General features: G+C 35.1%; 1 protein-coding gene and 1 pseudogene across 4 annotated transcripts; both read left to right on the top strand.

The window, feature by feature from the left end:
• Nucleotides 1-4,411: 4,411 nt before the first annotated feature.
• Nucleotides 4,412-7,618, top strand: LOC113354041 (annotated as a pseudogene).
• Nucleotides 7,619-8,322: 704 nt separating this feature from the next.
• On the top strand, nt 8,323-15,281 carry LOC113349303 (glutamyl-tRNA(Gln) amidotransferase subunit C, chloroplastic/mitochondrial-like). Of its 4 annotated transcripts, XM_026593253.1 has the most exons (7): nt 8,323-8,600; nt 8,691-8,731; nt 9,316-9,440; nt 13,753-13,808; nt 14,304-14,355; nt 14,463-14,561; nt 14,877-15,281. In XM_026593253.1, exons 1-6 carry the CDS (start codon nt 8,388-8,390, stop codon nt 14,525-14,527), a joined length of 552 nt encoding a protein of 183 aa, XP_026449038.1. In that variant the 5' UTR covers nt 8,323-8,387; the 3' UTR covers nt 14,528-14,561; nt 14,877-15,281. The 4 variants fall into 4 exon arrangements, with proteins under 4 accessions (XP_026449038.1, XP_026449040.1, XP_026449037.1 ...); XM_026593255.1 differs by lacking the exon at nt 9,316-9,440; XM_026593252.1 differs by having other exon boundaries at nt 14,463-15,268.
• Nucleotides 15,282-24,329: the final 9,048 nt, after the last annotated feature.

A 24,329-nucleotide genomic window follows, 5' to 3' on the forward strand; every position in this document is an offset into this window, starting at 1 on the left:
CCATATGTGATGTTTTGTTGTCCCTAAAAATGAGTTAGGTAAGGAAATAGGTTCATTTAGATGTCTGAGTGTCATCTTACATACTTACCGTTATATGATGTTTTGTAGTTTCATTATGGTGGGTTAGGTTGGGAACCAGAGATGAACCAATAAGATGTAAAAAAAATTACCATATCATGATTACCGAACATGAATTATTTTATAGTTTTTCGTTTTTTTCAATGCCTAAGTGAGTATTCTACTTAACAATAAAACCAAAAATTCTATTTTAATTAATCTATGGTTTTCGGGTTTGATATTTTTCAAGAATTCTGGTATACGTTGGGAATTAGTTGAAAAATATCACCCATATAATATCTCATGCATAATCAAGAAATGTTACAAACGGATAATTGCATATGTTGGTATGACATATAAACGGTGAACCTGAGTTGGAATTTTTATTTTAAAGGTTAATTGATAATCCATTACTTGCAGTTGAAGAAATACCACCCATATAATATCTCATGCATAATCAAGAAATGTTACAAACGGATAATTGCATATGTTGTTATGACATATAAACGATGAACCTGAGTTTGCAGTTGATGATTTATTATGTGGTTCGTTGTGTTTCTCATTTTATTTTTGTTGTTGTGGTTGCCATTACCTTTAAAATGTAGGTTCTAGCTATGGAAGACGAGGTCGATGCTTTGTTTCAAATCCCGATCCATTGATGTCCCTAGGTATAGTTTGAGATATATAAATATTTGATGGAAGGAACATGTTTTAGTCATCACCTAGGTATCATTCTGATGATTACTGTGATTCCCACCCAGTTGGTCAGAAATTAGAGAGAAACTTCTACGCTATCTATATTTTTTTGGGGGTTTTGATTTAACATTTGTGCTCTTTGGTCGAAAGGAGATCATTCGATGAAATAAATCTAGGAATGAAATGTATTTGGTAAAGTTTTTACATAGATTGAATTCCAAAAAGGTTAATTACTTCAAGTACATTTATCTAATATTTGAGTAAATCTGAAAAACTACAAACAGCCAAACAAGTTGACATATTTGTTGGTGTTAAATTTCTCGATAAGCATGTCAACTCATTTCTCTTTCTAATTCGGGTTTGTTTTGTCGTGTGGATTGTAACAAGCTATTAAGGTTGTCAATTGCACAAGTTTTGACTGTGATTTCTCAGAAACAAAAATCTTCCCTTGAGGGATTCTTACAACGACGATATTTCTACCTTGATCAGTTAACTTTGACTTGCAGATTGGACATAAAGTGGCTTGATTAGTTGTTGTAAGATGCATAGGTTTAACTTCGGTGGTGGTCTGAATTGGTAATTCCATTTGGTTTATTGTAATACATAATATCAAGCTCACCAGACATTTCAGTGTTGTACTTCTGGAAGTTTACCCTCTGGGTTCTCTTATTAGTGGCTTTATTTATTGTCAGCAACCAAAAAATGTCATGAAAATCCTTGCAAGGTTATCTTCACATTAGCATGTGTAAGTCTAGATTTATTCTTAACATTCTATTTCTACCATAATCTAGGATATCAAAAGGATTTATAAAGTTGTAAGATTTTGCTGAGGAGACATTTTTGTTTTACTTCAGTGAATTAATCCGTTGCAGATGTTTGAGAGTTTCAGTTTCCATCATTTAATAAAAGATAAGGAACTCAACTTAGAAGATTACTTTCTAGATAAGGCACTGTGAACTACAACTTCATCGTATTTGAATTTCATATCTTGGAAAATCATGTCTTTATATTTTAAAATTTTATTCCATAGATATAGAAACTCTCATATTTGCATTACCATGTTTGTCCAATCGAGTCAAACTAACTTGGTTAAGCATCAGACAAGGCATGACACATGATTCTCATTGACAACCAAAAACATTTTGCACATTGATTGTTGTTGAACATCTTGATTGTCAGTTTACTTAACCGTAGTCAAGTTTTTTACTTAACCCTATGTACCGAGTATTTACCTAGGAATGAAGAAACTAGACCTTAAAATCAAGTAAACATCAGAAATATGTTAAATTATGAACCCTTATATTGGATAACCATAAACATGTAACCAAATACCAAAACCAGAGGTTGGAAACAAAGATAACCGTGACTACGGCCCCGGCTCAACCTTTTGTTTTCTATATTACTAATATCTAATTCACTTTTAGATGTAGACAATAGTTTAGGCTATTGTGGCCAATTTGCCTTGGAAAGAGAAGATTCTAAAAAATCACAGATGTTCATTGCTAAAAATAAAATAAAAATAGACAAATAATTTAATTGATAAAACTTATATTGAATAACCATGGATAAATAAGATATACAATGACGAAAGATTGAGCAAAGGACATAGGCATGGTGATGCCTAGAGACATAAAAAAAAGGCAATCATTGCTTGAAAACAAGGTAATTAAACTCTTTAAAGGATCAAGAGCTCTGACAGTAATGCTGGAAAAGAACAAGAACCCATTAGACAACAAGGGAAAGAACAATCAATTCTTAAGGGATTCTTATGGGTCCTTCATCAAGAGGCAAAATATTCTGATAGCAAAAACAAACTGGAGAACTTCTCAGAGTATCAACATCATCAACAAAAAATTATCGATTTAAACCTTTTGAGTCATTAGAATCTAAAAAAGAAATGTTCAAACATGAATTTGAAACGAAAAAGTGTATGGAAGATTATAGGATAGGTTTAGCTATCCAGAAAGGAGTGGAGCGCAGATTGTTGCTAGGTTCCCAACCCTTTCAAACAATTCGGTGTAATTTGCTTTGTTTAAATAGTTATGTATTAAAAAAAAGTATAATTAAACAATATAAAAATTAAAAAAAGTTTAGAATGGTATTATATTTTTTTATGTTGCATGATTTTAATCATCGCAACATTGGCATCTTATTATAACATGAGACAAAGTACAAGGTGTTTGACAGCATCAAGATACTGGAGGATTATTTGAAGAATGAAGATCATATTGAATATGGGGAAGATAACCCAAATTTGACAAGAACATGATTACATTTTTAAGAGGTTGGGTCATAGAAAAGGTGTTTAAACAAAGATCATGCATCAGTCTTTTTCTACAAAGTGGGTTTAAACAAAAAGTTTACAAATACATGATCCATGAAAATATGGTTAAGTTAAAATCAAAAAAGAAACACATGTTACATCGATTCAAAACAATGTCTAAAAAGGATATAAGTTCCCGATTGGACTCGGAAAAGACTATGACTATACAAGAATAATGAAATGTCCAAATAGAGAAGCTTGGAGTTCAAAGACGGGTCAAAAACATATTCATTCACTTTTTGGAGTAGATTTTAATGGATCTAAATTCTTTTACTATTTTAGCCAATTTACATTCTTGACTAGGTGTGTTATAACTCCAGTTTATATTCTTAACTGCATCATATTCATGGGGCCCCAGGTTTTGGCCGTGTCAAAGACATTAACAACTGCTTAAACAACTTCAATAGATTTTGCATTATTTACCTGATTATTTACCTTTATTATTTTTGTGGTAATTTAAATTCTTATCCATATCATATTGTTTTCTCTTCAGAATAGATCTTTTGGAATGCTTTGGTAAAATTTACGATTTTTGCTTTAAAATTCTTAAAAATAAAAATTTCTTCTTTATAATATATGAAAGAAAATACTGGAATTGTTCATTTGTTCATTTCAAGTAAACAATTCAATTTTTGTTCAAACCACCGTTCAGCTCAATTTTGTTAGATAAAAATGCTCAACACTATCCACTTCAAGTCACCTGATACTTTGACTTCCATATATGACAGGTGAGGTTCACTTTTAATCAATGACCACCATTTAGTTATCCTGGAACCAATGAACCGACAATACAAAAAAAAAATTTAGGAAATCATTAACGATGATACTTAGATGACATAAACCAGAAAATATCAATTGAAACACCTGGATAATCATCATATTATTGATATTTTGAAATATTTTTACGGAACTATCAAGATAAAAACCATAAGTCCAATATCAAAAACTACGTGACGCTTGACACTAATCAGAGGTTGAGCCAGGGCCGTAAGGCCCCGATGATACCTAGTAATCATTATAAAATAATGGCAAGATGGTGATGTGTACCCTATGGATAGATTCTAGGACTTTTCTTTTCCGCCAACCAAAATGGTTAAACCAAGGCGTGTGCTCTAAATACAGATGAGCTATCCGTTTTAAAGTTCTGAGATTGTGTTTCTAAAGTTTTGTCTTTACCATTTTCATTGGATGCATGCGTAGTTACATCTACGATATTCAATGCAATTCATTATCCAAAATGCTTCTTTCCATTGTTCTTTTGCGATGGTAATGACAATGTTTAGTACTACATCTTGCTGTTACTGGGCCTTGCCACAACCGACACTCTGGAAAAATCAAATAACAACCGTCCATCAAAAACAACTATGATACAGGTGTATCCTACTCTTTTAGGGAACTTAGTTAACCTCAAACTAAGTTGAGGGAAGAATCCTATCTAGACAGAAATCTTTGTTTAAACAGGATGTAGAAATAAAGGTTCTATTTCATTCACTCAAAAATGAGTGAGTATCCTTAGACCCTTAGGTCATGAGATCAAAAAATCATTTATTAAATAACTCATTTTCTCCAACTGATTTCACCTGCCATTGGACGCTTGAGAAACCTGCAAACTATGTAAGGATGTGCTTTTTATTTCTCCTTTCATATTATTCTCTGTGTTGTTATGCTTAATCAGTTCTTGCCTTGTAATTTTTGTGTAGATATTTGAATGGGAATCGCTTAAATGGAAGAATTTTCCATTTGAAATAGGAAAAATTCAAGGCCTGCAATCTCTGTAAGTTGTAACTACTCTTTAGACTAGTATATTTGATTTTTTGATCTCTCAAGTTGAATTTTCAGAATGTAAAGTGATTTCATTGTTCAACACTTTCCAGGGATTTATCTGGGAATGCGTTGTATGGGTATATACCCTATTCTGTTTCACAGCTCAGAGAATTGTAAGTCTAGTTTTGTGAGTTTTTACATTTTCTTTTTCAGTTTTTCGCATGGGTCTTGACCAACAGAACATGTTTGATCTGTGTTGCAGAAATCTGAGAAATAATTCTTTAAGTGGGAGATTAAATCCTGATATGTGTCAAATGGATGCTCTGGGGTGCTAGTAAGTGTTAGAACTTTGTCACTCTTTTACCTCTATTTCAGTTGTTTACATGATTTTAATGTTATAATCTATAACAGTGATGTGAGTGGCAACAACATCAGGGGTACTGGGTACAATTCCTGAAAACATAGGAAACTGTACAAGTATTGAAACTTTGTAAGTTGCTATATCTCTACCACTTTTTCAAATGTTTCTTGATCTATATGCTCGCGTTTTATGATAAATTTCAATATGGTTTCAGGGATATCTCAAACAATGAGATTGCTGGGGAAATTCCTTACAGTATTGGTTCCTTACAAATGGCCAGGATCCTGTATGCATTCTTTCTTTACTTTGCTTATGTATTTGATTCAGCTTTTAAAGTTGAGGTCCCATGTATGATGTATTCTGATAAGGTTTATTTTCCTGGTTAATTGGCTGTTCATTCACTAGGTCACTTGAAGGTAACCGGCTCACTGGGAAGATTCCAGAGGTGATTGGTCGGATGCAAGCCCTTACTGTGCTGTATGCATCATAAACTCTCTGCTTTGGAAAACATAATTGTGCCTGCACTTGTCATTTATGTTTGCTTGTGTTGCTGGCTACATTCTAGAATTTTATGTCCTTATTTAGGGATTTAAGCGAGAATGAGTTTATCGGGCAAATTCCACCCATCATTGGCAATCTTTCTAGCATTGCAAAATTGTGAGTTGTTCATTGTTCTGAGCATTTGTGCTTGTGCATCTTTTAATGACACTTAGTATACTGAATGGTGACCTTTTTTTTTGTGTGTGTAGGTACCTACATGGAAACAAACTATCTGGAGCAATTCCTCCAGAGCTGGGAAAATTGTCCAAATTACCCCACTTGTGAGTGTTTTTTATTTCGATATGGTAAGTGATTTCAATTTTAAAAGTGACGTAGCTGCCACTAACGAGTAAGGTACATAAACAGGCATCTGAATGACAATCACCTAGTTGGCGCACTTCCAGCTGAGCTTGGAAAGCTAGAAAAACTGTTTGTACTGTGAGTTTAAGTTATATCTGTCGCAGGCTGCTTGAACTCTTTGCATGTTAATTTGAGGCAATTCTGAAACATGTCAAATCTTGACACAGGTATCTTGGCAACAACTTTCTTGAAGGGCCAATTCCAGAAAATATCAGCTTGTGCACAGCACTTAATCGGCTGTGAGTTTTATTAGTTTGGCATATGTAGTTTACCTTATCTGCTAAGTAGGTTTCTCATTCTTGTTATTTGCTGTCTTCAGTAATGTTTGCAGCAACAAGTTGAGTGGTTCTATCCCTTCTCAATTCAAGAATTTGGGAAATCTAACTTACTTGTAAGCATTTTTAGGCTCTCTTAGAGTCCTTCTTTGTTTAGAATCATCGCTTTTTGCCTCGTTGTTTTTTTCATATAGTTTTCCTGTGTAATATGTAGAAATCTCTCCACGAATCATTTCGAAGGACGTATTCCTGTTGAGGTTGGGAGAATAGTAAATCTGGACACATTGTAAGTATAAAGATTGGATTGCTTTCTCGCCCCGTAAATAATCTTTAAGCTAACATAAGGTTATGATGTAGGGATCTATCTAGCAACAACTTTTCAGGAGGTGTGCCGTCTTCTGTTGGTTATCTACAATATCTTGTTACCTTGTCAGTAAACTTCCTTTCTCCGAATATTTTCTAACTTTCATGAGAAATTCTTAGTAATGAACTTGTGCATTTCTCACATCCAGGAATCTGACTAAGAACCATCTTGCTGGTCCTATACCAGCTGAATTTGGAAGTCTCAGAAATCTTCAGATTCTGTAAGTTTACAAACAACCAAATGTGTTTGACATATTATTTACTCTTTGTTGTGCCATTTTATTCTGACCTTGCTATTACATCTCATAGGGACTTGTCTTTCAATAATCTCTCAGGCCAGATCCCAGACGAATTAGGTCAATTGGAAAATATCAACTCCTTGTAAGGCCTTGGTTTATCAACTGTCAGTTTGGTGCACTTGTGTTAACTAAAATGCTTCACTAACTCCATTTTTGTGAGGATACAGGGATCTCGCAAACAACAACTTGTCAGGTCTAGTTCCTCCTAACTTGAAGTTCCCACCTGAAAGGTATGCCTAGTTCTACTTATAAGATGATTAACTGGTTGTGTTTTTATTGGTTTATAAATTGTTCACCCCTGACAGTTTATTTTATCTGTTGCTAGATTCTATGGGAATCCATTGCTATGTGGAAGCTGGTCGCAATCATGTCCTGGAACATCTGATGAAGGATCCAGTGATGGCCAACTCTCCAAGCTCATCATAGCTCTTATAGTTCTAGTCTGTATTATTGTAGTTCTTATCGTAGTTCTTGTAGCTCTTTGTTACTACTTATAGACACATAGATACCCACAACTTTACTAGCTTTGACAGAAGTATATTAACTAATGCAGTTGCAATATGTTCATATACACCTCTAATGCCACGAAAAATTCGGACTATTCAAAGATTGAGTCTCTTGAGTCAATACTCTCTCAAATGTAATATATGTTTGAAGCTTTTGAAGCATTGTTCAAGTTGATGTTTTTGTTTATGTCAGTCACACCAAGCTTCGTTAATTCGGTTGATTGAGTGTCAGCAAATAGCTTTCCATTGGGAAAATGACCATGAGAAATGGTGACTGAATTTTGGAGCCATATTTCTGACAAATACTTCCTTGGATACATCTTGAAATCACCAATTTTCCAGACCCATACTTGCTTAAGAAAGCATAATTCATGGCTGCTACATCCATTCGCTCGAGAACAGGATCACACAGAGTCAAGGCTTAAACCCCAAGGGAAGTAAGTCCCAAGTACAGAATGGTGCAAGTTGTCCACAGCACATACCTCCTGACATGCCCAAACGCCAATCTCAGAAACTGTATTAACCTTGAGACCTGCTGGCACATATCTAAACAACAGAGAGAAGGAGGAAAATAGATTGCATTTTCTTATGCATCGAGGTTCTAAGAAATGATGTATCATCGGCATAATGTAAATGAGAGATGCACAATCGATTTAACAACATAGCTTGTCAGGAACATGCTGCAGAGGACAAAGAGACGGGCCTCGAGAGGGCCGCAGAGCTTACATACAAGAGGCGGCCTTTTGAGTTAAACTCCAAATTCTTTCTTTATCTCTTCTTCTCCGTCTCCTCTCCTTTTCATCCAATTTTCTTGTGTTATCTATTGAAAACCAGCAACAGAGAATGTATGCGAATGCTGTGATTAGGTGCAGGACATCTCTACACCACCATTACCAACAGCATAAATCTCTTGTTTGGTTCTCACAGAAACAGCATCAACTAACCAGTAATACTAATAATCATCGTAGTAATTTCTCAACTCAATCTTCAATCCTACCTCCTCCTGATGTTTCTCATTTAGCTCAAACTGCTCGAATCTCTCTCACACCAGACGAGGTTACTACGATTCACTCTCTCAATCAATTCTCTAATTACTGATTTGTTTTCAATTCTTTTGGTAATGATTATTATACGTATAATTTTCAGGTTGAGGAGTTTGCTCCTAAAATTCGACAAGTAATTGACTGGTAATTCTTATTTAAATCTCTCTTTTATTATATTCTTTTAACTTCTTTTCGTTTATTACATTCTCTATTTATCTTAGTCCATGAATGTTTAGTTCTACTGATTAGTTCAAATGATTGTTTGCTAATTTAAAAGTTAGGGTTTTGAATTTCTCGCCCACATAACGGACTGTTTTGTGGTGATTAGAGCATTTTTGTAAATGCTAGTGATCTAAACTATCATTGGAATGTCATTTTATAGCCTTTTGGAATGTCATTTTATAGCTGAGACACTACTTTTACTCATAGTCATAGACACTCACAACTTCAGTAGCTTTGGTAGAGGTAGATTAACTCAGACTGTTGTAATATGTTCGCATAAATCTGCACATCAAATTCAGACTGTTTAGAGATTGAGACTATTGACTCAATATTCTCGATTAAAAGTAACATGCTTGAAGCATGCGTTTGATTATGTGAATCACACCAAGCCTCATTAATCACTGAGAATGTTATTTAATCACTGAGAGATTGGCAGTTGCTTTTGGATTACTGAATACCGGACTTGGGGTGAGACTTTAGAAAACTAAAAACCTTAAAATTTGTAGGGATTGTCACGACGCAACCAAATTCATTGCCAAGATTTTTGATAGAGAGATTGTGGTGAGAGACGTAAAGCGGTTCCATCATTTCAAGGATGGGTTTTGCTCTTGTGGGGAACTGGGGGTTACTGGTGAGCTTTTACTCAGTAATAGTAATTGTTACCGAACTTGGCTTTCTTAATAAAAGACGCCGGCAGCTGTTTCCAACAGCTAGTCAGTAGGTAAAAAATGACAGTATTTTCTTTTCTTTTTCTCTCTTTCTCACTAAAACCAGCTTGGATCTCTCTACATAGTTCAGATCTTTTAATATACTGTATTTGAAGTAGTCGATGATATGCTATAGTTGCTAAGGTTTTAAAAATTGGATCTTCTTAAAATTTTCTGAAACCGGGTTTATTCAATTTTTCTCAAGAAATCAAAGAGAGGTTTTATACTTTCTTTGTACTTTCGGTCCTTATTGAATTGTTTTCCATAAGTAGAAATGATGATGTTTCTTTTTGAATGTGGTGGGGTTATTTTGTGCTGATATTGTTTGCATATTGGTTCTTTTAGATGTCATGATGTATCTGAGTGTTCGCTTTTAGAATTTGTTTTTGTTGTGAATTTAAGTTAAGGTAATCTGTGGATTCTTTATATTGGATGTAAAGATCTGACTGTCCCTGAGCTTTGGGACTCTTTCATATCGTGTCACATTCATGTGCTTTGTTTTTTTTTTTTGAATCTATACAGTTCTCTTGTTGATGCATAATGTACGAGTACTATGTCCTGTAAAGAATAGATAGAAAAACAAGATAGCTTCGGTTTTGTCTTGATTAATGGTTGTGTACAAAATGATGAAAACAACTAAGAATTAGAAACTTTCTAAATGATAGTGCTAATGAGATAGCTCTGAGTGATCAGTGGTTTGATTCTGCTAACTCGACCTAGGAACATGAAGGGGGTTAATGGATCCTTTTCATTTGTTTGCAAATGTTAATCATCTTATAGATTGTAAGTTTGAGGAACTAGCTTTGTTTGTCTATGTTGCTCTGTTTTCATTCGAGTTGCAGGGTTATTCACTACAGTCTACAAATGGGAACATTTATTTTGCTAGTGTTGCTGATTAGCTAGTTATTTTTTTTATTCTTTTTAAAGTAGTTTCTTTTGTGCTGTGCTCTTTTGCAATGAAGTTGAATGAACACGGTTTTCTGTAAGTAACCTTTTAGGACTTCTGTAGCTTCTTGGTAAGATTAGTCTGTATGGTAGAGACAAGCTCCTTTTTTTTATTCTTTTTTGCGAGAAGTTCTATGTAGGTGTGAATGTACGAGACACTAGGAGAAAAGCCTTCCTTGATGCTTTTGTGCCCCCATGGTTTTCTAGACATTGACAGACATAATTTCCAATAATTGTTTGTCTAAACAGTTGATATTGATCCTCGGATGTGCAATATTTATTTGTCCTGTAATTTCATTTTTTTAGATGCTTAGGACCGAGTGTCTTGAGGGAGGCACATAATGTGTCATTCACTAAGTGGGCAAACCTTTTAGGTAGATTAACTAGATGCTGTTGAAATTCTTTCACATAAATCTGTAACTTCCCCACAACTTCAGACAATTTAGAGATTCAGTCTCTTGACTTAATAATCTCTTTAAAAGTAATATGCTTGAAACTTTGAAGGATTGTTGAAGAAGAAGTTTGTGTCAGCACCAAGCCTTAAAAACTCAGTTGATTGTAAGTGTTGAATATGTTTAGAATACAACGGCGTATGCATGGCGTATCTGTAGTGAATTTATTAGTGGCTTACTATCTTCGAGAACAGCGGCAAACAGTAGCGTATTATAAATGATTGCATATCATAACTGATCTTGTATCAGAATTCTCATGTCAATGTTGTTATTAGGTTACAAATAAAGTGAATGGCTTACGCCTTACTATTAGAACTAGAATTTGAATGCACTTTGTTAGCTACGGTATATTGTTTTCTTTGACATAAAATAATCACCAATATCTGTATCCAAAGTCCAGTGATTGTTGTCAATTGCAAAAGCAAATATCATCAGATAGATTTGCTTAAATTCAGTTTGAACTGTTTGATTTATCGGGAAAATCAATGTATAGTTAGTTACTCAAAAGATCCATAGTCATATAATGATTCCATCACCGTTTTTTATTTTGTTTAGAAGACTCAATCAAGAAACCACCTACCAAAAGATAAATGCTTATTATCATCCATATGCTTTGATAGGTTAAGATAGCCTACTTTACTATGTTTGGTGCAAAAGAATCATGTGTTGACTCTAATTAAAAGCGTTTGATTAATCAACTTCTGTTAACATTCAGAACATGTACATCTTATCAGTTAGTAGTATATATATATATATATTTTTGTCATGATGTATCTTAACTTGGCATGTCCTACATTGAATCTTTGCTGTCTTCCCCTCCATGAGATAATCTTAATGTAGGAGATCCAAAAGTCCTAGCATGATCATTATTGAAGTCGGATTCGTAGTTGGTTGTGATGCATAATATACGAGCACTGTGTCCTGTAAAGAGAAAAGAAGATAGCTTCGGTGTTGTCTTTCTAAATGAAAGTGCCAACAAGATGGCTTTGAATGATCAGTGGTTTCATTCTGCTAACTCGACCTAGGAACATGAAGTGGGTTAACGGATCCTTTTCGTTTGTTAGCAAATGTTAATAATCTCATAGATAGTAAGTTGAGGAACTAGCTTTGTTTCACTATGTGGCTCTATTTTCATTTAAGTTGCAGGGTTGTACACTATAGATGGAAACGGTGATTTTGCTGATTAGCTAGTTATGTGATTTTTTTCTTTAAAGTAGTTTCTTTTGTGCTGTGCTCTTTTGCTATGAAGTTGAATGAACACGGTTTTCTGTGTGTAACCTTTTAGGACTTCTGTACCTTCTTGGTAAGATTAGTCTATATGGTAGGCAAGCTCCATTTTAATTTTTTTTTGTTTTGTTTTGTGAGAAGTTCTATGTAGGTGTGGATGTGCGAGGCACTAGAAAGAAAACCTACCTTGATGCTCTCGTTCCCCCATGGTTGTCTAGACATTGACAGACATGATTTCCATTATTCGTTTATCTAAAACAGTTGATTTGATCCTCGGATACAATATTTATTTGTCCTGTAATTTTATTTCTTTTAGATGCTTTGGAGGGCCAAGTGTCTTAAGGGAGGCACATAGTGTGTCATTCACTAAGATGGGAAACCTTCTGTAGGTGTAGACGAACTGTTGAAGTCTTTAGTACCTCCGATAGAGGTTGATCAATTAGATGCTGTTGAAATTCTTTCACATAAATCTATAACTTCCCTACAACTTCAGACAATTTAGAGATTCAGTCTCTTGACTTAATAATCTCTTTAAAAGTAATATGCTTGAAACTTTGAAGGATTGTTTAAGTAGAAGTGTGTTTGTCGGATCAGCACCAAGCCTTAAAAGTTCAGTGGATTATAAGTGCTGTATATGTTTAGAATACAGGGGTATATACATGGCTTATCTGTAGTAAAATTATCAGTGGCTTACTATCTTCGAGAACAGCGGCAAACAGTAGCATATTATAAACGATCACATATCATAACTGATCTTGTATCAGAATTCTCATGTCAATGTTGTTATCACAATGAATGGCTTATGCCTTACTTTTAGAACTGGTATTTGAATGCACTTTGTTAGTTACGGCATATTATTTTCTTTGACAGAAAACAATCACCAATATCTGTATCCAAACTCCTAAGTCCAGTGATTGTTGTCAATTGCATAAGCAAATATCATCAGATAGATTTGCTTAAATTCAGTTTGAACTGTTCGATTTATCGGGAAAATCAATGTATAGTTAGTTATTCAAAAGATCCATAGTCATACAATAATAATCGCCATTGTTTATCTTGTTTAGAAGACTGCTATCAAGAAACCACCTAGCAAAAGATAAATGCTTATTCTCATCTATATGTTCACATAGGCTAAGATAGCCTACTTTGTCATGTTTGCTGCAAAAGAATCATGTGTAGACTCTAATTAAACTGCGTTTTAACTTCAGTTCCTTTCCTTTTATTTCCAGTATTGAATTAACTTCTGCTAACATTCAGAACATGTTCTGAATGTTCATCTTATCAGTTAGTAGTATATATATCTTTTGTCATGATTTATCTTAACCTGGCATGTCCGGCATTGAATCTTTGTTGTCTTCCCCTCCATGAGGTAATCTTTATATAGGAAATCCAAATTTCATAGCTTGATCATTGTTGGAGTAGGATTTGTAGTTGGTTGTGATACTTCCTCAATTGCATTAGATTTGTTGAACTCGTCTTTTGTATTCTACACATTGCTAACTAGGGGGTTTTTCTGCTGTGTTTTCAATTGTATTGGGCTAGGTGTTGGTTCTCACTTTTGGTTTGTTAACTTCTTGGTGAATTGACCTGGATTTGCATCTTTTGGCCACAGGTTTGGACAACTTCAAGCAGTTGATCTTCATAGCATTGAACCAGCACTTCGCGCAGGTGCTTCGATTACTTCACTCGTACAGTAGAATTAATCCGTTAAACTCATTTTCGCGTGCAAAAGTTTCATATCAAGTTACAAATAGATTGTGCCTGCTACGTAAATTTCAATGTTTATTTGAACTTCAACCAAGTTTATGTGCAGATAATACTGTTCACAGTAGTTACTAGAAACCAACTTGAGACTCTATCTTACAGAGACACTGAAAGAAATTGACAACAAGCGTAGGAATTTCTGTTAGGGTTGTAATTGATTGGTTTATGATTTTTGTTAGTCATGTCTATGTGCTAGTGACTATTAAGAACATCCAATTACTCATTTTTCTTTCACTCTGCTGCGTATATATGCTACTAGTATTTTATTCTGTCTCATGTAAATTCTCCAAACTTCCAGCTCGATCTACTAGCTGTTACATCTTTTTAACTCCCTTGATAGGTAAAAGGATACTTTACAAACTTTGCTTCTATTCAGCTGACTTTCAATATTCTGTACAGATACCGAAGGTTACAATTTACGAGAAGATGTACCTGAAACATTTGACAATAGGTATTTTTTTCTTATTTCCTTTGTATTGTTTCGCTTGTTATTCAGATAGCACAGTAAGCACTTTTAGAGTCATTTAGATTGAATACTATTATATTTTACAAATTTAGGGAGGCGATCTTATCTGCTGTTCCAAGTTTCGAGGAACCATACATCAAAGTCCCTAAAATCTTGAACAAAGAGTGATATCCTGGTCAAAATTTTCTTTGGTAAGCACACAACTCAATTCCAGCAAGCAAAGAATGAGTACTGTAAGAGGCATCTATATTTATTTTCAAGACATTCAGAGGAGGTGTGTTCCAAGTAACATTCATATTAGTTCTATTTCTAGCAGAATTATTTGATAGAATAGGTGCATTGTGTAAAATGATGCTGAGTAATATAAAAGTAAACCTGATGAATAATAGTGGCATGATTAGGAGCAAGGTTACTAAATATTACTCTGCATCTTTGTTTCCAAATAAAGTGCATAATGCAAACTGTAATATGTATCAAATGAGGAGTATGATGAATGTTTATATCAGAATCCTGAGATTGCCAACTCTGAACCCAAGGAAGAACAGAAGTATGTTGCAGTATATTGTTGAGGGAAAAATTGTCTCTATATGGCTTGCGAGTAAGAACGGTGCAATAACAGATGATCTACATCTTCAGGTTGATCAGAGCTGCAGAGAACACAGTGTTGATCAACAGAACCCATATGCTGAAATAATCTAGATCTCACTGGCAGAGCATTATGTAATACTTTCCACATGAAAATCTGATACTTGCAAGGCATTTTCAATTTCTAATATTTTAACCATAACTGTGAAGACAGATTCAAAGTTGCACTGGAAATAGTATCTTGTTCACAAAGCATTTTGTAAGTTGATTGATTTGTAAAATACCAGAAGCAGTAAAAGGCCAAATAAGTTTATCTTCTTGATCTAGTTGAATGGGATTAGTGAGAATCGAGTTCACCTGAGATGAAGTAAAGAGTTGTCGAAGGAGAACAATATTCCACTGAGTCAATTAGAAAGATGTAAGTCATTCCAGTCTTATGGTGCTGTCGACAAACCCGGAATCCAATTAGAAGTTCATATATGAATACTTTGACCGTTTCCAACTTGCCATTTTGCACACTTGAGAATAATTTGAAGGCCAAATGCTTTGCCAAACCCAGCTAGAATTATCAGAATCTGGAGGGGGGAAAATTGAAGATCATTGTGAAGAAAGTATTTTCCTTCCAAAATTTTTGCCCACATAGCATCTTGACCATGAATTAACTGCCAGGCTAATTTTGCCGGAAAAGCCAAATTATAATTCTCCAAATTCCTGATACCTAACCATATTGTGAATAGTAGAATCAGGTAGCTTGAAGATTTGCATCTGGTACATACCCATTGTATAAGGCTGTCAATGACACTTATCGAAACAGATAGTCGCTCAGCCGCTTCCGTTACAATAAGAGTTACCGGATATCCGATATCCGACAACTTCCGTCGGAAATCTGAAATCCAATGTTGATTCCATTACGTTTAAGTTATTGGCTATCGGCATAATATTCCGATAATTTCCAGTATCTAACTGAAAACAAAAGTACCAGTTTTTCAAATCCAAATTCATCTTTTAGTTCAAAATCCATGCTAAACACAAAGTAAAGACATATAAATGTTCCAAATTGCTTAGTTACATGTTCTTGTAAAAGAAAAAACAAAAAATAAATAAACTGAGATGTGAATTTTCATAATTTGTAAGCAACCCGCTGCAATGTAACTGCAGATGCATTCCTCCTTAGTTCTTATATATCTACATTTTCAAAGAAAATATAATGTGTTAGTTTGCAATGGCAGTGCAATAAATATGAAAGGAAAGGAAAGGATCAAAGTAAAGTTATTAACCAATATTATTATTGTCATTGAGATATGGTAACCAATCACTCAAGCAAAGCAATGCGTGAACATAGTCTGGAGCTAATGAACTCCAGCACTAAACATTGATTCTGGAACAGGCAACACATCTCTTGCAATCTTTGCATGAGTTGGGTACTTAGGAGCATGATCCTTCCACGAATCGATATATCATACCTCAATTCTTATGTGCGTGTGCTTTTCGGAAGCAGTGGTTCCTTTAAGTATTTTTCCAACTCTGAAATCTGAACCTCAATCTCATTGTTTTCCATCATAAACTCATCATACTCAAAATCAATTCTAGTTGTTGTAGAATTCTCAATTCCAGCTAAACCCATTCCACTAGATGGATTACCAAAATAATCTGGAGATATAGAGTTGCTTTCATAAGAAGAGAAAAGTGCATTGAGTGTTATTTGAAATTTGTCATAATGAGTATAATAGTTCCGCACACTTGTACCTAGGATCTAAAACTACTCAATGCTCATCAACATGTTACATTCTCTCCAATAGCTATCAAACTTTGACCTCATCTTCAATCCCATTTATCTGATACACACATGATCACTAGTTTCCCATCCTTTAATGCATTTATTAATCTCATACACCCAATTGTAATAAATATTTGTTGTTGGATACTTAATCCCTGTAAATTTGGTTGAAATCACATCAAATACTTCCAAACACTCACGCCTGAGAACTTAGTAGCATAGTGAAGTCAGAATCCAATTCAGCTAGCCTAACAAATCCCTGTCTCAAATCAATTGGATCTTAAGCATCTTAAAGGTGGAGTTCCATATGGTGTCCACATCTAAACTAACAGACCTTCCAGGAAACTTAACTTGTGCTATAGCATTTGCAAACCTCTATTTTATAGCCTTACTTGACTTGACATTTTTCACACACTCTTTAATTGCATCTATAAATGGAGCAGCTACTTTCATCCCACATAATACAATTAAATGCAATACATGATTGCTACACCTCATTTGAAACAAATCCCCCTCAAGAACTAGACAATCCTTGCTATTAAGATAAGTCTTCAGGTTTGCCATCATAACATCATTGGATCTAGCATTGTCAGCAGATAAAGCAAAAAACTTATTATCTATATTCAAATCTAGAGATACTGATTTCACAAAATCTGCTAGAACTTCTCCAATTTGTGGTGATGGCACTAAAATGTATGCTAGTGTTTTCTTAATCAGTTTCCATTCATCATTTATCTAATGCATTGTCATACAATGATAACCATCTTTTGTATGTTTACATGTCCACATATCTATTGCTAAACTACATTTGGATGTTATTGTGTCAAATTATTTTTGTAATTGCAGTTTGAGGTCAGCATAAAGTTTCATGGTACCTTACCTAGTTATATTCCTACTGTAACACTTCACAGAAGGATTCAAAGACCTAACAAACTCTCTAAAATATGGATGCTCAACCATATTGATTGGATAATCATGGTTAGAAATCATCTTAGCACCAACTAACCTAGTAGCATCAGGATCATTTTTCTAATTAGCTAACTTAGTTTGTGTGTTACCTGTTTTGATTGCAGTTATCTTTCTTTGTCCAAGCTAATTCTCTGGCTTCTTTTTGCAGGTAATTGGATGGGACCTCAAGCGTCTGGTTCTTTGTGAACTTGGTGCTTCAATTCTGTTCACACAATGTTTGCATTCACCTAAAACAGATGATTCCTCCTTATATATGGTCCAACCTTTTTAGTAACTATTCTTTCCAATTCATCCGTACATCAGACCTTGTTGTACGTAGTTTCTTCTTTACTTCAGCTACAACTGGATCTTCCTCTTCTTCTCTGGGACGACTCATAGGTGTTGAGTTAATTGCCGAACCTTGAAAACATGTTGCTTGTTCTTGTAATTATGATGCCACCGAAATTGATGGGTTGTTTTAGGAACCCACACGATTGGATGCACTTTGGCTTTGTGACATAATTCACATGAATGATTTCACAAATAAATTTTGAAAATCCTAATTTCAGAAACCCTAAATTGAAAATTGATTTTCAAGATCAAAACTGAACCCAAAAGAAATAGAAGAAGAACCCTAGTTTTCTAATCAGTAATCACACATATTCGGATACCCTAATTTGAATGGAAGAAGAAGAATCAGAAGATGGAAGGCAGGAGAGGTGAGTTTTTTTTCTCTTTTTCTCTCTAGTTTGTGTCGAGTTGAACGAGAAAGGAAATAAAGAGTGAAGGGCATATAGGATTTCAGAACAATACACTTTACATTAACGATATCAGATATTATCATAAAGGAAACTAGCTCAGCCGGCTCCATTACAATAAATCAAAAAGTTCCGACAATTTCCCGGTTCCGAAATCCGATAACCGTTATGTTGGAAAAATTCCTATCGGATTCCGGATATTCGGAAACGGCTATCGGATTTCGGACTCCCATTGACAACATAATTTGTACTTAACGCACTATTAACTTGAGTGGTTCTTCCTGCTTGGCTGGAAAAGCAACAACGAAAAGAGCTATTGATTTCCATCAAGCTGAAGTATAGGCTTTACTTGAAACTATGGATTTAACATATGCTAATAGTTGGTCTGCAGTAGTTTTTGAAACTGATAATCTAAATATCAGCTCTTATCTACAACATCAATCGTCTCTTCCTCCTTGGAAAAGTGTTCCTCTTCTTAGACAATGTGTAAATAAATATAATGTAAATTTTGTTTGGTCGTGTGTGTTTGTATACAGAGATTGTAATAAAGCAGCTGATGCTCTAGCTAAAGCTGCTTTAAACATAATCTTTGTGGAGAATTGTGGTCTACTCCACCAATCTTGTAAATTCATCACTTAGATCATGATGGACCAAATTTGTTTGTGTAATATAAGTTGGTTTCGTTGTTAAAAATATAAATCGGGTTGCCAGTTTTGTTACCTTGGATCACGAGGAATTATACTCAGGAGACTGATAACACTTTTTAAAAAAAAAAAAAAAATTGATGATTTATTCCAAAAGCTAACTTAAGGTGTTAAGAACCTGTGGTGTAATAGAGTAACGCCTAATGTGGGATGTATGATCATCCCTAGCATTAGATTTTTCTACTAAAATTTTTAAATCAATACAAGTGGTGGGATATTGTCCCAATTAACAGTACAATAAAAAAATCTTGCCTTTTTGGCTAAAATATCCGCTACCCTATCGGCAGTTCTAGGAACAAAGAAAAATGTGATAAAATCCAAGAAGGATTTTGTTAGTACCTAAAAATTATTTCTCGGCAAAACAAATGCAGTGTTGTGGTACTTTCTTTTTTAGGTTTAAAAATCGAAATCGAACAGGGACAAGCCTAAATTACGATAGTAGTCGTTCCGTCCTGCTTCGGTAACGAGGAGAGGAAGATGGGTTGATCTTAGGGGAGGGGAGCAGAAATGTTTTGAGAAAATGGCAATGATATTGAATTGTGTGTGTTGGGTATTGAAAACTATGAAGAATAACAGAGCTTTTGGGTATGAAAGCTTGTTCTTTTTTCTGAATAGGCTTAGTGGCTTGTTTATAGTAGTTTGGAATACACACTTCCTTTCTCACAAGTATTAAAGGTCGTGAGGTTATGGAGAGATGGAGAATATGGGTATGAGGTGAGATAAACTGGGGAAATTTCTGGAAAACCCCATTTCAACGATCAATTATCTCTCCAACTGCTGTAACCGTCACCACTACTTGAACTTTTCACATGGGGTTTTGCCACGCCGCATGTTTCCATAGACCACCAGACCAATACCCTATAAATAATCCCCCCCAACCCACATGTGACGTATTTTGATATTTCTTAAGTGTTTTAGATGAGCTATGGATCTCATCTTATTTAGGCTAGATCGTAATCGTTGATATGCCATATGCCTTACAGGCATGTTGAATCGTATTTTGGCGTAGCTGTTGTGAAATGATGAGTGCTAAAAAGTGCATATTTCTATATATTTTTCTTGGCATTTAACTCATCTTTTGTGCATTAATTCTACATTTTATCCCATATTCTGTATTTTCATTGTTTTCAAGAATAAATATTTTTATTAATTAATTTTGCATTTTTAGGTAATAAATAAAGACTAGATGAGTTGCGGAGCGAAAAGAGCAAAGACACGAAAAAAATCCGGAGGAAACTCTAGCGGAAAAGAAGTGCAGAACGCGGTATGGAAGACTCAAGGATGAAAATGGGCTTAAAAAGGAAGAAATTGTTCTTAAAGAAGAAGTGGGCTCAAGATTACCTAAGCCCAAATCCAATTCCTAAACCTAAACCCATATCCTAAACCCAAAATTCAATACCCAAACCCGTTTTCCTTCTTAACCGTAAGATTGGATCCATTCCATCATCCAACGGTCGCTGCGTCATCATTCATCAGATTTCGATGCATATGACCAACATTACAACACCTAACTCCATCTTGAGCCGTTAGTTTCGTTGTATTTTTGCATCCAACGGTCGCTAATAATCTGTCTCCATCTCGCCGTTAAATTCGTTTCAGAAGTTATCATCCCACGGCTCAGCTTCGCGAAACATCAAAATCTTTATCCCTGCCTCACACCTTAATACCCAAATACCTTATACCCACACCCAAACAAGACCCTAAAAATTTTTCATCGGGTTCTCCTTCTTCTCCCCCTTTCTCCTTCTCCACAGCAGAGCCTTCCCCTTCCACCTGCTCCACTAACTCGCTGCCACCACCAACAACTCCACACGAGCCTTCAAATCTCTTTCATACCTAAACCCATCACTACCCTACCCCTCTATCAACTTATTTCATCATTTCTCAACCCTTTTTCTCTGAAACCCTAGGATTAAGGGATGATGAAATAAGTTAGGTTAGAGAAGCAATTGAGAGTAGCAGGAGATGCAATAGAAGAAATAGAAGCATGGGTCGAAGCTCTCAAGTGTTTTCAGATATTAGGTATGCATTAATTTCAATTTTTATCAAACCCTAATTTTTCTGTTTTTTGGGGATTTTGGAGAGAGTGTGTATAAACTATAAATAGATGCTTTGGGGTGTTGTAATAGGTGTTCTTGGGTTAGCCGAGATACCCCCTAATTGGGTTAATTTCAATTTCATGTTTAATTTCAATTTCAATTATACTGTCAGTACTTGTTCTTCACTGTTAAACTCTGTTTTGATGTTATGTTCATGTTCTTGTGTATGTTAATGTTCATGTAAATCACCATGTTTGTTATGTTCTAATTCACCACTAGGGTGAGAAGACAACTGAACTTTGTTGGTTAGCCCAACAGGACTGCGCTGCTGAGGAGAAAATCACAAGCCCAACTGGGCCTGCTGAAGTTGCTGCCAAGCTTAACAAGTTGAGCCAAGCCCATCTGGGCCTCAACAAAGACAAAAGCTTAGGATGATCCAAAGCCCAACTGGGCTTTTGCAACCAAACTGAGCAGCTGGGCTGTGCTTAAGCAAGTAAGCCTAAACCCATTAAGAGAACCCAACCTATGGGCTTCCATTTTTAATTTGTGGGCTTGTAATAATTTTTTCCATTTTTCTATTGGGTTTGTAATTAATTTCTTGTGGGCTTGTTTGTTTAATTGCTTGTGGGCTTGTGGTGTTAGATTGATTTGGGCCTGTAGTTTTAAATTAGAAAAACTGAACTTTTAAAAGCCCAACTGGGCCGCAGACCAAACAAGCAACAATTGGGCTATCTCAAAAGCTACATTGGGCTTCAGTTTGCATACACATTGTGGGCTTGTTCACCTTCCCTTGGCAAAGCAATTTCTCCCACCAATGTGGGCTTGCTCCCAATACTAAAACCAAAATTTTTGCTCCCAATTAAAAAAACCAAATTTTGGGCTTTGTAACATAGTTACTTAGCTTTTGAGCCAAATCATGTCTAGATCTTGGTATACAGTTGGGGAATACAACAAATCCCTTAGAGAACTTGCGTATGGACATACTCCACGTTATGAACCTCCCATAGACCATGATGTCAATAGTTATAGGAATTATTATGGACATTTTCAAAGTCTCGAGCCTCAATACATGAACCCTAATAACTATTCACACATGCATCATTCATCACAACGTGAAAATGAACATTTTGCTAGTGCCTCACTTACACAATCATCACTGATCGATCAATTAGAAGCTCGAATCGCAGCTTTAGAAATGCAATCACATGAGGAATCTGTCACATCTAATTTTCTTAGGCAACCTGAAATCTATGCATGTCCAGCATGTGGTAGTTTAGACCACCCTGTTGAGAATTGTCATATTTTGCATAATTTTAGGCAATCTAGAGAAAATCCAAGGTATGAAATGCCCATAAATTGTGAGAATGGTAGTCATTGGGACCATAATCAATCCTTTGAGGGTTGCGATCAATATTTTGTAAACCCTAATGACCATGCACACATGTACCATTCACCACAATTTGAACATGAAGAATTTTGTACTCCCATGAATTTAGACTCCACCACAGAAGCTTTCAGACTCAGTGAGCAAAACTTTGATAGATCTACATCACGAATTCAGGCATGTTTAGATCATATTTTGCTTCACCTACAAAAGGAGGAAATTCATGAGGAAATGTATGTTGTCCCTAATGAAGTGTCTAGTCCCATTATTGTAAATGATGTTGAATATGAACCTAATTTAGAGGAACATGAATCGACTAATGACACCACCACTGTTATGAGGACCAATATGCATGCTACCATGATGATGATTATGATGATATGTTAGAAGAACATGAAAATATTGTGGAACCTGTTGGTTCAAAAACATATGGCTTCTCGCCATCGACCTTCATGAATGTTGTTCTTTCTAATACTCATTGTAATTCATATGATTTTGATATTGACATGGGATTCGTACAATTATTCTGTGAAGATGAGCATGACATAGGAATAGTTGAATCTTCTGTAGACACTAATGTTAATATGCATGAAAATATATTTGATGTGTCTGATTCTCTACCTAGGTCACATTGTGATATTTCTCCTGATTTGCCGATGCATGAGAATAAATCTGTTGATGATGTTGATGACTCTGATTGTGATCTTTCCAATTTGTTTGATGATTGTGAGCATGTTGTGACACGTGTAGAAGACTTAGGAGATGTTGATGTGATTAGTAATGATGTGCCTATCGTCCTACATAAGTCACAATCTGATGGCCTTCCACCCAACCTAGATTTGGTTTGTACCCATATTGTCAAACCGACTTTTCTGAGAGTCCCTAATCTAGGTTTGGAACTGTGTGCTTCCCAAGTCCTTTTGGACTATTTTGCATCTAAGTATAATATCTTTGAGGACCCACAGTTGGAATTAGCATGTTTGCCCGTCCCTAGCACAGTTCATTTCGAGCTAGACCTTGTGCATGATGAACCCCCAAAACTGCGAGATTTTGTTTCCAAAATGTTGTCCGTTGAAAAATCCAGGTTTGGGGGTAGCTCATTTTGTTTCACAGTTTCACTTGCGTTTCTTTCCTGTTATATTTGTGTGAAGCTGTTGAAACCTCTACACTTCGTCTTTTGGGTTGATCCTCAACTCTTTAGATTATTGGTGTATGGTGAATTTTTTGTACATAATCCAGTAGATAAATTAAAAAAAAAAAACACTTTTGTTCCTTTTGTATATATTTTGCTAATCCAATATGATCTCGGCTGACATATGTTGGATTCTTTCCTTGAATAACAGATTCTAATCTTGCTTTCGCCGAAATCGGGTATTCTCTTTCCTTTTTCTCTACTCAGCATGATCCTCTTCATATGTTGTATTATAATATTGTTCATATTTTGAAACATTGAGGACAATGTTTAGTTTAGGTTTGGGGGTGAAAAGTGGATACTTTGATAATATGCCATAATTGAAAAAAAAAAAAAAAAAGCAGAACTCCTTCTTTTTGAAAAAATTTAAAAATTGAAAAAAAAATAAAAAATCATAAAAATGGAGCTCATTTACCTTGAAATGTTGACTCTTGTGCAAATATGTAAATTTTAGGAGTCTTAGTCTAGATATTTAGGCACCCTGATTCTAGCACAATTCACATGTGATAAGAAACTTGCACGCGCACGATCTACCAATACATGTATAGCCTCGATCTTCAAGGTGTTTGATA

Source organism: Papaver somniferum, chromosome 2, assembly GCF_003573695.1.
Source record: "Papaver somniferum cultivar HN1 chromosome 2, ASM357369v1, whole genome shotgun sequence".
Taxonomy (NCBI): Eukaryota; Viridiplantae; Streptophyta; class Magnoliopsida; order Ranunculales; family Papaveraceae; genus Papaver; species Papaver somniferum.

Coding starts and splice junctions, on each gene's coding strand:
- LOC113349303 (XM_026593253.1), top strand. CDS start 8,388: ATGTATGCGAATGCTGTGATTAGGTGCAGGACATCTCTACACCACCAT. Junction 8,732..9,315: donor ATTCGACAAGTAATTGACTG/GTAATTCTTATT, acceptor TAAAATTTGTAG/GGATTGTCACGACGCAACCA. Junction 9,441..13,752: donor TGGGGAACTGGGGGTTACTG/GTGAGCTTTTAC, acceptor TTTTGGCCACAG/GTTTGGACAACTTCAAGCAG.